Here is a 14,775-nt window from a genome sequence, read left to right as displayed (position 1 = left end):
TATTTCTCTACTGTAGGAAATAGAGACCAGGCAAGAGTATTTAAAGGCCTCTTTCTTGCTTTCTCATATTGCAATTAGAACTAAACTGTATCTAACACATATCATCCCAGTGGAAAAAATGATTTGAATGCTTCCTTACCTCTCTTACATATGTGTTCAGAATTTTTCCATTCTGTGCATACTATCAGGTTCACTTTATAATGCATTTTTGTTATTTTGCATTGTGTTTTGTACCCTAAACTTTTACTCCTTGTTTTTTCAAATTTTAAGATTTTTTTTTCTAGCTAACACTTTCACTTCAAGATAACACTTGTAATAGAATTTGAAATAAAGATGTACTGTTCAATTTGCAATAGTGTTAATTTTAACAAATACTTTGAAAAAAAATGTTAGTTTTTGACTGTGGCAGAATATTAATTAGTCTGCTGGTATTGCTATGAGAAAATACCACAGACTGGGTGATCTAAGCAAAAGAAATTTATTCCTCACAGTTCTGGAGGCTAGAGTCCAAGATCAAGGTATCAGCAAGTTTGGCTCCTCCTGAGGACTCCCTTTTTGGCTCACAGATGGCTGACTGCTTCTCGAGGATGTCCTCATATGGCCTTTTCCCTGTGCCTGCATGCCTCTGGGGGCTCTTCATCTTCTTATTAGGATACCACCAGTCATTTGGAGGACAGTCATACCCTTATGACTTCATTTAACCTTAATTACCCTTTTAAAAATCCTGCCTTTAAATATAGCCACATTGGGGCTTAGAGCTTCAGCATATGAATTTTAAGGGAATGCAGTTCAGTTCATGATAGGTAGTGATGCTATTTATCAAATGTTATGAACTAGCTTCCCCTTGAGGGTAAAATAAAATCTCATGAAGGAAAGTGATAAAGTTATCATTTATATGTGATATTGTCATTTGAAATATAAATGTGTGAATCACTAATATAAGATGTGAGACATTATTTATAAAAATGAATGAGTAAATGACCATAAAATAACCATTAACTGTGTGTGTGTGTGTGTGTGTGTGTGTGTGTGTGTTGGGAGGGACTGTCTTAACTTACAAAGATTTTGCAAAGGAACACTCAGGCAGACTATAATTGTCATTCATCCAGGCAGATTAGCAGTTCCACATATTGTTTGCCAGAACAAAGAAAGATCCAGAGTCAGAAATGCTAGATGAGACTACTGCTCTGCTGTTGTAATGTCAAATCTACAGATACTGTCTTTATTCTCTGAATGCGTGGCTTCCATACTTGAAACAAGCATGAGTTTTACTCAATGTTCAGAGCCACAAAACTGAGGCACTTTAGCCCCAAACATACAAAAAGCAAAGAATGCTATAGTATTAATAAACAAATACAAGTTAGAGTACCTTTGTCCCTCAATCATAATCATAAAGATTATACCAGTTTTCTCAGAACACCACTTTATGTTCAGTTAATGGAATGTTAACACTGTTTCCATTTCTGATTTAGTGTCTTAGATTAGTATTCCTGTATTTAGCAGATAAAAATATAGGATATCCATTTAAATTAGAATTCCAGATAAATGGTGAATATTTTTAGTATATACAGATCTCATTTAATATTTGGGTCACACACAAAAACATTCTTCATGGGATATACTTATCCTTAAAAAAAGTTGTTATTTGTCCAAAACTCAGATTTAACTACTGGACCTGTATCTTCTCTGGCAACCCTACTTTAAAAGAATAAATCCTATCTCCTTGCACTTCCCTGCCCACCAGCTGCTATCATCAATTTTGTAAATTTAATATTCTGGTCTAATTTGGTACTACTTTTAACTTCTGCCCCAAAACATGAAAACTCCAGGCCTCAGGATTTCTTCCATTATTTTGTCATGATATGTGGTAATAACCATCTGTGTTAAAACACTGAAGTTATTTGTGTCCAACTTTCCCCCCATGCTGAAGTATTAACTTCTGTAAATCAATGTCCCATAATTCTGTTTTGAAAGCACTGGTAGAACTTTAGGTTCCTAATAAGATAGTGAGGAATCTCTAAACCTCTCAATCTCTAATCTCTGAACTCTGTTTGCTCACTTTTAAAACCAAGGAAACCAGCTGAAGTTATTTCCCCGAAGGTTCTAACAATTTTATGGTTTGAGTCTTTGAAATGAGAGTTCCATTAATTCTCTAATTTGCCTTGTGAAACATAAATTGTTCCTATTTTGCGTGAATTCTTTTACTCTTCAAGTATGTACTGTTTAGATTACTAAATAAGTCATGATTAGATTATTATTCAGTTAATAAATTCAGCTTTAATCTAAATTCCTCAAGGGCCAGAAACACATTCTTCCTTTCTTTTCACCCTTACTACTTGAAACACCAGACTTTGTACACAGTGGGTGATCACCTGCTGTTATCATGAAAATGCTGATGTTGGAACAATCCCATTGTAGTGGGTTCTTAAGATGAAGATAATTTTGCCCTCAATGGAAGCCATCTCCACTATTTGAGAGCAGTCTGGGAGCCACTCCTTGTTCTCTAGCTCCATCTAGTGGCATCCCGGTTGCCTGCAGCTGCTCATCCTGACAATTCAGAGGGGCAGAAATTTTAAAGATTGTAAATCAAATGAATGAATTGTTTTATTCTTGTCATTACAGTATAAAGGGGTTTATAGAGTGTTCCAACAGATAAAATGTAATAAATGTTAATAAAAGTTAAGTATAACAGAATGATGGGCTTTAATACTTGAGCAGTATAGATTGAATTCATGCCATTTAATCTCTTTAAATATGTTCAAATGTTAACTAGAACACTGAAGAAAGAAAATATAAAGTAACCTACAGCATTCAAAAAAATATTATTCTTCTCAGGTGCTCTGGTATAGAGTTAAAGAACATTTCTAAATAAATGTAATAGCCAACAAAAAGAAAAGGAAATAAAATTTTGGTAAACATGGGGTTGGTGCAGAATGTCACAGCTCTGTGTTTAACTACTTGTCTTCAATTAAATTAGAGCTTTATCATCATTATTATTTATAAATGCAATACAATGTTTAATGAGTGTTCAATTAAATTTAGTTTTAATGTTCTATAATCTGGAACTCTCTTCAAGTGGCATAATAGTGGGCTTAATTATGTGAATCTAAGGTAAAAATAAATTTAACTAATAAATGAAATAAAATATTTCTGAAGTGTAACTTTTTCCTATTAAAACTGGTTTTTTTTCCTTTTTTTACCGAATAACTACTAAGGGAAAATATTTCTGACATTTTAACATAATTCTGGCTTTCTTTTTTAAATACTTTTTAGATGTCAATGGACCTTTCTTTATTTTATTACTTATACACAATGCTGAAAATCAAACCCAGTGCCTCACACATGCTAGGCAAGCACTCTACCACTGAGCCACAACCCCAGACCTCTGTATTTCTTTTGATTTTAATTTAAAACACTAATATTACTATAAAGTATTTAGATCTTTCTAACAAAAGACATTTAATTGAAGCACCATTTTGTTTCTTATTTCACTTGTGGGCCAGCTGAAAAAATCTTCACTTTCCTTTTCAGGGTGGGAAAATTCCTATAAGGTGGACGGCCCCAGAAGCTATTGCCTATAGAAAATTCTCCTCTGCAAGTGATGCATGGAGCTACGGCATCGTCATGTGGGAGGTCATGTCCTATGGAGAGAGACCTTATTGGGAAATGTCTAACCAAGATGTAAGTACATGGAGACTTCAGTCATTTTGTGAAAATAAACACTTAAGCCTTGGGGGAGAAATACACCTTTTATCCTCACACGGATTAGCCCTATCTTCCTGTGAGTTGCTCAGTGCCAGAGGCTGGGTTTGAGAAGTGAGGAACCCTTAACCTTCAGCTGATTTTGGACCCTGGGGTCAGCTGATGGGCTTTGCCCTGTGAGTATCTTATCCATTTCTTAATCATTGTTCTATTGAAGCAAGACTGTGCTAATGAACTGGCCTTGACCTACAAGTAAAACAAAAGAAAAAATAATGTTTACTTTTCATTTTTTCCATAGAAAATTCAATGAACAACTGTCAAACGCACATAAATTTAGGCTAGCTACCACTTAGAAGAAAAAGAATGAATGCTTTCAATGCCTTATAGATACACCATCTAGTAAGGCTCTTTTGAGATAGATGATCATTTGTGCAATCTGTTCTAGGACCTGTCCATAGTGACAGGAACAGTGATCAGAAGATGTAGGTATCCCAACAATGCCAATAAGCTGACAATATGTCTCATTCCCCACTTCCTCATTTCAGAATTCAGGCTTTGACTACTCACCTGCCTTCCTCAAAGCATCTGATGGCTCTGAGACAAGGGTGAAGGGAAATCACCTCTAATGTGATTTTGAATGTTCATATATGCAAAAAAAGACTATGTGATCAGAAACAATCCCTAAACCACACAGAATACAACTATTGCAATATCCTGTTCTTTTTTTCAGTTAATCACTTGAGCAACCCACCCAGACCTCCACACCCCACACTTAGATTCTTCCTCCCTGACTTTCAAATTAAGTCTATAAAGACTTAATCACAGAGAAAGTTTATGCTCTTCTAATGTGGGACACACACACATTGGGCTTTTGGTCAGCTGGGCAAAGCTAATGTTTCTCCCTGTCATGTAGAATTACTTTTGCAGCTGAGTCCTGCTTATTTCTGTAAGTGTATATGAACTCTGAGAGAATGCCAAGTTCAGAAACCCACACAGCAGCGGGTTTGAGGTCAAACACACTGCTCATTCCTTGCTCTCCCAGTCACAACATCAAAACTGAAAGCCAGTGTGGCTGGGTGCTGCAGAACATCTGGCCTTACACAAAAAGAGACCATATACAGCCATCTCTGCTCTACCCCTGAAACTTAGGCATTTTAGAGCCACATCACCTACCTAGAGCCTAGTATTCTCCAGAGAATCTTATTTGAAGGACCTCATTGCTCTTCCCTGACACTGGACCTTGTTTGGGGCAATTCCTGACCTCCTTTTTAGCTCTTCCTAATGTTGAATTCTAGGAGCAAAAATTTGCCCCTTCACTGCTGAAAAGAACTCACATTTTTTTTTGTTGTGGCTTTTATTTGTTTTTATTGTTAATATGTTTATTTTTATTTTTAACCAGTTAAGTATACTTAAGCAATAGAAACCATGAATTCAGTCACTACTCTAAACCCAAGAATCTACTTGTCCTGGTTTGATATGACTAAAATATGCCATTCAAGCAAATCCCTAGAATTAAGTCCCTTCTAGATGAGTTATAGTCCTCACTGCATAGAAGCTGCTATATTTTAAGCCTTCTTAACTAGTATCCTACTTGGTCTTTGTGTTAACCTGTTCCCTGACAGACATGCGATTTTAAAAATTGCCTCAGAGGATATAGTAATATACCCATAAGAGTAAACAGTTCTTCGGCATCCACAGCTAACATGTAAATTTATTTGCACATTATATACAAATACTGCTGTACTAATATATTCATATAAAAACATTTATCAGGTACTTTGTCTATTATAGGAACTAGAGATACAAAAGAGAACAAGTATAACACCTAGAAAGAACCATAAGGATTATTTTGTTCAATCCCATTGTTTCCTTGGTCATAAAACTGAAGCATAGATAAGTGACATGATTTTCCTAAAAATCACATTTAAGTGATTTGTCTGTACACTTAGAAAATAATTCCAATAAACTTCTACAATAAGTTGTGGCCAAGAAAAATAGAAGAGGGAATAATTGTGTCTTTCATGGTGGTTTGGTGTAGGGTCCACGGTAGCTCCTCACATAGAAGTAGTGATTTCTTGCCCTTGTGAAATTTACATTTTAATGGGAGACAGATATACTATAAATAAAGTAAAAAACTAGAAACAAAATAAATAATTAAAATACATAATATGTGACATGATAATCACTATTATGGAGATAGAAAGAAGAGGAAGATAAATGCTGAGAACTTCATTAAAATAAATTATGTATATTATAAAATATATTCATAAGTCATTCATGTTCAGAAAAGTCATAACTAGTCATTCTTTTTAGACATTCATAAATAGTTGTTTTATAATGGAAGAGACAAATAAATATAAAGAACACATACATGATGTTTCTAGTCCCCTAATTTTTCTTACCTCCTCGGGTACATTGAAGTCACCAATTTAGTTACTGTGGCAATGGTTATGTGAACCATAATTCAACCACAAAAGTCATTTACCTTTTCAAAGTACCTCCTTTTGGGTGACCAATAAATACATTAAAGGGACTGGGTCAAAAGATTTTTTAATGTCCCTTTTAACAATAACATGCTATGATTTTATAATCACTGAAAAAAAAATCATTATCACTCCTTTCTCAGCAAATGAATGATTTAAATTGCTCTTTCTTGAAGTTTAGGATTTTTCCAATCTCTGTGCAGATGCCAAGAATTAGATAGGATTTCCAGAGAGTGGAGCAGGTACAAGTGAAAATGCCAGACCACAAGATAGATACTTTAGGAGAGCAGCTTCTGCAGGAAAAGGCTCCAATGTGCAATTTTCAGCATAGACCTCCCTGTAAGTGGCCTACACTAGTATGGACTCTGCTGTTAGGCTCTTGCTGTCTGGATGTTGCCCAACAGTTTACCCAGCCATTCTGGCCATGGGTCTTGATGATATGTGTCTATGATGACCATTTAGACACTGATTTCGCCTATTAAGCCTTGTTTGGCCACAGAGACTCTATCTGGAACCAGAAAAGCTGTTGCAGCCAGGAAGAGACTCCTGACATTAAGCCCATTCTCATTCATTCAGGATTGCCAATGCCATGGCATAAAACTGATCTCTTCTTCCACTCAGAGCCTTGTTGCTTTTCCATGCCCAGGTAGGGCCTAAATTAATGCATTTTCATTGTCTTGGTGTTGGTGATCAAACAATACTCAAGCAAGAGAACAGGGGGGGAAAAGGCAGGGATGGGCTTTGGGGCAGGGAAACAAACCTGAAGGTCCTCAGATCAATACAAGACTAGAGCAAAGTAGAAAAAGCTAAGATCTTTTATGTATCTCATGAATATTTTTTGCAGCTATAGTAAAGAGAGTTGGAATTCTGTTTAGCTAAACATATTGAAAGTTAGCATATCCGTGACAGATCCTATAACCGGAATTTTAGTTTGGAAGCAAAAATAGCTTAATCAAAAATTTCCCAGCTGCTCTCTCAAAATACTGGCTCTTCCCTATTTGTCCTGCATTCTTCATTCAAAGTATATAGTCTTATGTTTGACTTAGTCCAGCCAAGATGCTTTTGAAATAAGGAAAGTCATGAAATAGAAAATAAAATTTCAGCTATACATTTTTATTGTATTTTGGTGAGTTTAGCAAAGCTTTGGGCATGGATCAAATAGAATGTCACCATGCTTTGTGATTTTTAAGTGAGTTTAGGAAATTTCAGATAGTGTTTATGAAATAGTTTCTTCATTCTGCAGACTGCAATGTATTTTGTTACAATGAACAATTCTGAGTTCGCAGAATCTGCATTAGTGAATAACATAATGAGTTTCCAAAAGGTCAGTGGTATTGTGTGGTATGAAAAGGAAATGAGAAAAAGCAGAGTATGCAGAACACTAGTCCCTAAAAAATATAACAAAAAATAATAGTAGGTGTCATCTACTTAGCCACTGAGCAGATACTTCTTAAACATCTGCCAATCAATAAACCAGGTGTGCCTGTGGGACAGGATGGGGAGTGAGGAAATGGAATCCACCATTGTGTTAAGTAAAATAAAGCAGGCACAGAAAGACAAATTCTGAAATGTTCTTACATGTGAATGCTAAACAACTTGATTTCATAGAAGTAGAGAGTAGAACAGTAATGGTTACAGGAAGAGGAGGTAAGCAAGTGTAGAGGATGGTCCAATAACAATTCCGTAGGAGGAATAAGTTCTAGCATTCTATATAGCACAGTAGGACACCTATAATCTACAAGAAATGACTATATGTTTATAATACTAAGAGCTAGAAAAGAGGATTTTGAAGGTTCCATGCAAAGAAATGAATGGCAAAAGTTTATGGAAACAAAAATGTTAATTACCCTGTTTGATCATTATACATTGTATTTAAGTATGGAATTTTCACACTATACCACATATATAAGTACAATTAAAAAAAAGATCAAAGAGTGAGATGTGATGGCACATTCCTCTAACTCCAGCTACTCAAAAGTTTGAGACAACAGGGTAGCAAGTTCCAGGCCAGCCTGGGAAACTTAGTAAGACCCTAACTCAAAAATTAAAAATAAAAACAACTGAGGATATAGCTTAGTGGTAGAGTACTTGCTTTGGAGTCAATCTTCAGTACAGAAAAAAAAATGACAAAGTAAACCTAGCCCTTGCTCAAAAACTCTTTATTCAGGTAAGGAAATAAGGTTCTAGTATTTGTAAGTCTTACCCTCACCTACAACTAGAGTGACATTTATGAAGAGTAGAGGCTTTGTTTTCTATCTTTAAAAAAAAAAGGAAGAATACTGTGTGAATACAGCAGTTATTTCTCTAAATATATGCAAATAAAATATGAAAACTATTATTCAACATTCTTTCGATTGTAAATAATAGGAACCCAACCTGAACTAACTTAAGCAAAAATAAAAAATAAATCATCATGAAACTAAGAAGATGATGTAGCATGCTGGGTCCAAGGGATCATGCAGTACTTCTAACGGTTCCCTAGGTTCCTTGACCTCATTTTCTCCTATTGCTAAGTTCTTTGCTATTTTCCTTATACTCTAGGACTCTGTGTTCCAGTTTAACAATCCCAGAACAACAAGACCTCTTTGTACAAATTTATACGTACCAATCCCAGAGGAGACCCTGGCTGCATTAGACCCTTGCCAAACCCTCAACCAAAACTGTCAGGGAAACTGATGCTATGATTGTCCAGCTAGGTCTACATGCCTCTCTACATTCTGAGGTAGGAGGAACGCTGTGACTGGCAACTTCCCCATAATCACATCAAATGAAGGAGGAATTTCCCCAAGTGCTGCTAGAAGTATATTATTTTTTTTCCTTTATTGGTATGCACTGTCTTTTTTCCTTTATTTATTTATTTATTGTACTGTGGATTAAACCCAAGAGTGCTTTACTACTGAGCTACATCCCCAGCCCTTTTTATTTTTTATTTTGAATTTTATTTATTTTATGTCACTAAGTTGCTGAGGCTGGCCTCGAACTTGCAATCCTCCTGCTTCATCCTCCTTAGTCACTGAGATTACAGACGTGCACCACCGCCTCGAACTTGCAATCCTCCTGCTTCATCCTCCTTAGTCACTGAGATTACAGACGTGCACCACCGCATCCAGCTGTATACATCATTTTTAAGAGCAACTTTATTACAAATATCAACTGGCACCAAAATAGTAACAGTGTTCATTACTAGATTCTAATGAGGCAGTAGGTTATACTGAAAAGACCAGTAGGGTTAGACTTCTTTCCACCTCAGAACCATTGACATTTTGGACCAGATAGTTCTTTGCTGTGGGTGTTGTCCTGTGCATTATAGGATAGTTAGTAGGGTACTCAGCCTCTACATGCCAGAATTCAGTAGCACTACACCAGTTGTGGCAATCAAAAATGTCCCTAGATGTTGCCCTGGCAGCAATGAGAGACAAAACCACCCCTAGATCAGAGCTAGAAAGATCCAGGATCAAATGCCAGCTCCACAATTCATTGACTATGTAATCTTTGGCAAGTAGTTTAAAGTTTCTTTTTTTAATATTTTTTTAGTTGTAAATGGACACAACCCCTTTATTTCATTTATTTAAATCTATGTGGTACTGGGGATTGAACCCAGTGCCTCACACATGCCAGGTGAGCACTATACCACTGAACCACAACCCCAGCCCCAGTTTAAAGTTTCTGAAATACTCTTTACTGAGGTTCTACATATCCAACTGCCAAATTCAAAAGAATGAGTGGTAATATATCATGTATGGCACTTGTTACATAGAGGATGTTTAATTAGTCAGTGGTAACAACATCTTAAATTTTCAAGTATTTTAGATTATTAGTTCACTTGATATTCCAGATAATTCGATGAGGTAAATTATTACTCCCATTTCTAGATAATTGAGGTTTAGTATTGGTATATCAAGGAGCTGGTGAGTGGTCGTACTGAAGTTCCAGCCACTGGTTAACAAAGTTTATGATTCTGTCCTTTAAGCTGTACTATAGAAGTCCCAGTTTCCAACAAGTATCTGCACACCACAAAGTTCTACACAATGAGATCAATGCATCTTTAATTATGTATGCCAGTCTATCACAAGAGAAGCATTTCCATTATTTCTTTTTTAAAAAAATTAGTTGTAGGTGTACACAATACCTTTGGTTGTTTTTTGAATTTTTTTTTAATGTGGTACTGAGGATTGAACCCAGTGCCTCACACATGCCAGGCAAGCACTCTACCACTGAGCCAAAACCCCAGCCTTTCCATTGTTTTTATTAGCAAAAGAATGTTTAGAAATATAAATCCTTTTGGGCAGAATTTGTGTCTTGGTGTCAAAAATTTATGAAATGTACCATCTTGTTCTTATATTTGTTAGATATGTTAAATCAAATTTTAATGACTGACATATTTAGCTCATTAACAGAAATATATCACAGGCACCTTGCAAGTGCATGGCTGCTTTCTACTTTCTAAATGATGAGGTTTAGTTTTCCTTCCTTATAACGTATCTTAGGATAATGTTTTATGGTATTTTTCATCCACATTCTAAATAAGTGTTACTTACTGCATACTGGAAGTACATGTGCTGGAGCCACACAAGCTCTGAAGGTGACAGACATCAAGGGCACTGCGGCTCTCCCCTCCATCACTTATACTGTGGAATGTGCTTCACAGAAGAGAATGGAAGCAAAACATTAACAGCAGGCAACATTAAATAACCAAATCCCCACAGAGCCAAGACGTAGGGAAAATACTCTCACCACTTAAATGAGAGGCAACTTAGCCTGAGCTAATGATATGAGTGCAAGACTGGAGTCTTGGGTTTTGTTTTGTTTTGTTTTGTTTCCCTGACATGATGCTGTTTAAAAAAAAAAAAAAATTGCCTTGAAGCATTTTGAAACTCAAGTGCCTCCCGGGTATGGTAACATTTAGGCATATGCTACCAAGCTAGTTCAGTTTCCCAAAAACATACTAGGGAGCATCTCATTTGAGGCTTACTAGGAAGCATGATGCTGCCTAGGTGTTTTTGCTTTTTTTCCCTCTTGCATTTTAAAAGCTTTTATATAATAATGAGTTTTGCTTTAGGTTGCTCTTTGAAGCTTACCTGAGAGGGGGAAAATTGGAATTTATATTTGGGGTTTTATTTTTACAAGTATGTGGCTGGAAACAACCTTTTGACCTTATCTGAATTGATTCCTTTCTTCAAATTATAAGAAAGAAAATAACCTTTTCCTGTATTTCCTGTTTGTCCTCATAATTCTATAACCTTTCTCCATTATGGGTCAGTACTTCAGCCTAGAATGGTGGATATGTAGAATCCACTTACCTAGAAATGCAGCATGATTTTATGACTCAGAGAGTCCAGTCATTTCCAATTTTTGTCTCTGATTAGATTTTCAAAACGCGACTTTATTATGTAATGGTCCTTGTGTAATGATCTGTGTAAGATACAGTAAATTGCTAAAAACCTATTCCTATTATTTCAACCTACCATATTATAGAAAAAAATTTTGCCTTTATTTGAATATGTGTTTTACTGATGCAATTTTCAAAACAGCCTTCCTCTTCTCAATTTTTCAGTTAATTTCTACTACTGGTATGTACACAATAGAAGCACTTTAATTAAATAAATACTAAATATACTAGCATGATGAATGTCTGATCTAAGGCAAGAGTAATGGAGAATATTAAAAGATGTAATCAATCACCATTGTGAATAATTCAAAAAGTAAATTTCCAAGTACAGGAAACCAGTAACCAATATGCTACTACCACAGTGTAATTTTCAAAGGAAAGTTGTTTTTAACCAAATGACCACAACACTAGAAAATGTATATTTTAACCAAATGACCACAACACTAGAAAATATTCAGCAATATTTTCATAAAAAATTAACTATAGCTTCAGTTTCTATTTGGGATAAATATGCCTACTATCTTTAGCTCTTATGATTTTTATTTAATTTTGTTTACAAACATGGCATTCTACCTCTTCATTTAAACTCACAAACTATTTTTCCATAGCTAATCAATATGTTTAGTGGGCCCAGGAAAAGTATTATTTAGAGTTAGCTAATATCTTCATAAAATCAAAATGATGCACCAGAGAAGAAATGTTTCTTTTTCCCCAGAGAATGTTTAAGAAAATGGTGTTGGGTTTTAGGAACATTGACTTCTTAAAGAAAAAATGGTTTCATAAACAATAATTTGGAATGTGCTATTGTATTTCCAAAAAGTATAATTTGTTGTAGGGGAACTGACAGAGTTAGACATTTATCATGGTACCTAGAATCTTCTAGTTTTACTTTACGGGGATACACTCTTGCCTTGTGTGTATTTTTGTTTCCCTACAGAGATTCATTTGGGCACTAGGAGCTCTGGGGGGGGGGGAGTCCTTTCAATGAGTAAGACTGAATCATGCATTAAATTCACAGAAACTTCAACTTTAGAGATATTACCAAATTTCTTGTGGATGATCTTTGATTTCACTGACTCTAGAAACAGTTTTTGAGGTAAAAAGTACAATTGCAGGCAGAGTCCACTCCTTTTTCTCCTTATTAATGAGGCAACAGAAACTTCCTCAACACCTAGCTCGTTAGTGACAGCTTGGGACTTCAGTGGAGTTCAGGCAACTGCTTCACTAATGCTCTTACAAAGGGAAGTTCTGTAGAAGGTGTTAGTTATCTCAGTTTCAAGAAGTCTGACTTTCAAATTATTAGGGATAAAGATTTTCCAAATGATGTATCATGTCATCAACAACCTATACCTTTTCCTGTTCCCCCGTTTGTCCTCTCATTCAGCAGTACAAGGCATGGTGACCTAATAAGGAACAGGTACTTTTTTATTTTGTAAAGATCCTACATACCCTCCATATGTATGATTTGGCATCATCCTAGTGATTTCCAATAAAAAGCATTTTTTAATAAAGTGTAAGGTTTTCAGAAGATTTTCATCTAAAGTTAAAAGGGAAATCTAATGCCAAATAACAAGTTATAAATTAGCCTCTGAAAATGAATTCTCTTTCTGTATCGTATTCTTCTATTACTCTATCCTCTTTTTCAGGACACTGAGTTCATTTAAGTCTTGATTGCTTTTAAATGAATTTTAAATTCTGTTATGTTGAAAATGCTGAATGAGAAAGTGGGTTAAGCTATCTATGAATGTCACTTGTAATTATTTATGATCTTCCTTCTTTCCTTCCTTTGCTCCTTCCTTCCTCCCTTCTTCGTTAGTAACCCTCCCTCCCTCCTTCTCTCTTTCCCTCTTGTTCCATGTAGACACACCTCTATGTTACACAACAGATAATACATTTTTATTGTTGTTATATTATAAATCTAAATACCCTAATCTATGTAAGTAATCACTATCACAAAAAGTAAATACATACTGGGGTCCTGTCTCACTACTCACTTCTATATGAAATTATAGTTTCTCTACATAGCTATGATGAATATTTAGAGGGAAGATAAAACAACATCATTTCACATTCCCATTTACTATACATTTCAGCCTATGCTAAATTTTTGAGACAGCTTCTTTTGAAAGAGTATGTGAATAACTAAACAGAATATGCTTTTTTGTAGATATTTAGTAGTCAGAAAAATGTGATCTCCTGAACAGTCCAAGCAATCCTGTTCAATAGTATAGTTCAGGAATATCTCAGCATCTTAATATTGACTGTCTCATCTTTGTTTCCCTGGTTTAATAAAAGATGTGCATTGCCTGCTTTGATTCAGAAACTATCAACACAATTGTAAAACTCATCAAATTCAGCAAGAGCAGAGCAGTCTGCGACGTGCCCCAACTGAGCCTTATGTTGATTCTCGGCTGTTAAAAAATTTCAGTGTGGATGACAAGGAACCAGTATAGTCTATTTAGAACAACCAACCAGGTTTCAGATAACAATTTCTGACAAAATCTAATTCCTTCTATTTCTGCATGGAAATTATCATTGCAGTCACTTTATTTTAATTTTTTCTTACATTTTAAAATAAGGGTATAACCTTATATAACTCTTCTCCCAAAAGATGACAGCCTATGAATATCATAAAACCAAATTGTTGCAAAATTCCTTTAGTTAATTATCACCCCTTCATCTCCTAAAACAACAAAGCTCAATTAGTCTTTTAGACAAAAACACCCCATATGCTGCTCCCTGTCATTTATTAATTAAGGAATCAGAAAGTACCCATAAAGCAAAACTTTCCACAAAAGAAATATGTATGAAGATAAAGGTTAATTTAGATGTTCTCAAGCTACTCTTAAAATACACCTTTCATCAGTACCCTTTGTGACAAGTGAGCTCCATTGTTTGACTTGACAAGGCATTGAACTCCATGATGCCAGGAACATATGGGGAAAAGAACCTTCAGAACCTCAGCTCACCCAGCTAAGAAACTACAAGTGTTTTGTAATGGCCAGAGCAAAGGATCAAGTGGGACAAGTTGCAGCCAGAGGTGAGGACTGGGAGCCAGGATCATGGTGCAGCATTGCGGATGTGGAGGAGCATGATCACAGTCCCACCTGAGTAGGATTGCTTTAGCTGCACTGTGATTGATGACAGCAGAGAGAAAAACAGGGAAGGAGGCCAGGAGAATGTGCCCTGATCAAAAGGGGA

General features: G+C 35.6%; 1 protein-coding gene across 5 annotated transcripts in view; it reads left to right on the top strand.

Moving 5' to 3' along the window:
* Epha6 (EPH receptor A6) overlaps window positions 1-14,775 on the top strand; it is a 792,729-nt gene that overhangs the window by 747,555 nt on the left and 30,399 nt on the right. For all 5 annotated transcript variants that reach the window (XM_078044415.1, XM_040270502.2, XM_005336763.4 and 2 more), the window contains one exon: window positions 3,532-3,681. In XM_078044415.1, coding sequence (XP_077900541.1) covers window positions 3,532-3,681 — 150 coding nt within the window. The remainder of the gene's footprint in view (window positions 1-3,531; window positions 3,682-14,775) is intronic.

The sequence above is a fragment of the Ictidomys tridecemlineatus genome, chromosome 3 (assembly GCF_052094955.1).
Source record: "Ictidomys tridecemlineatus isolate mIctTri1 chromosome 3, mIctTri1.hap1, whole genome shotgun sequence".
In the NCBI taxonomy this organism is placed as follows: domain Eukaryota; kingdom Metazoa; phylum Chordata; class Mammalia; order Rodentia; family Sciuridae; genus Ictidomys; species Ictidomys tridecemlineatus.
Note: the sequence above shows the minus strand (reverse complement) of the source record. Positions and strands in the feature narration are given on the sequence as shown.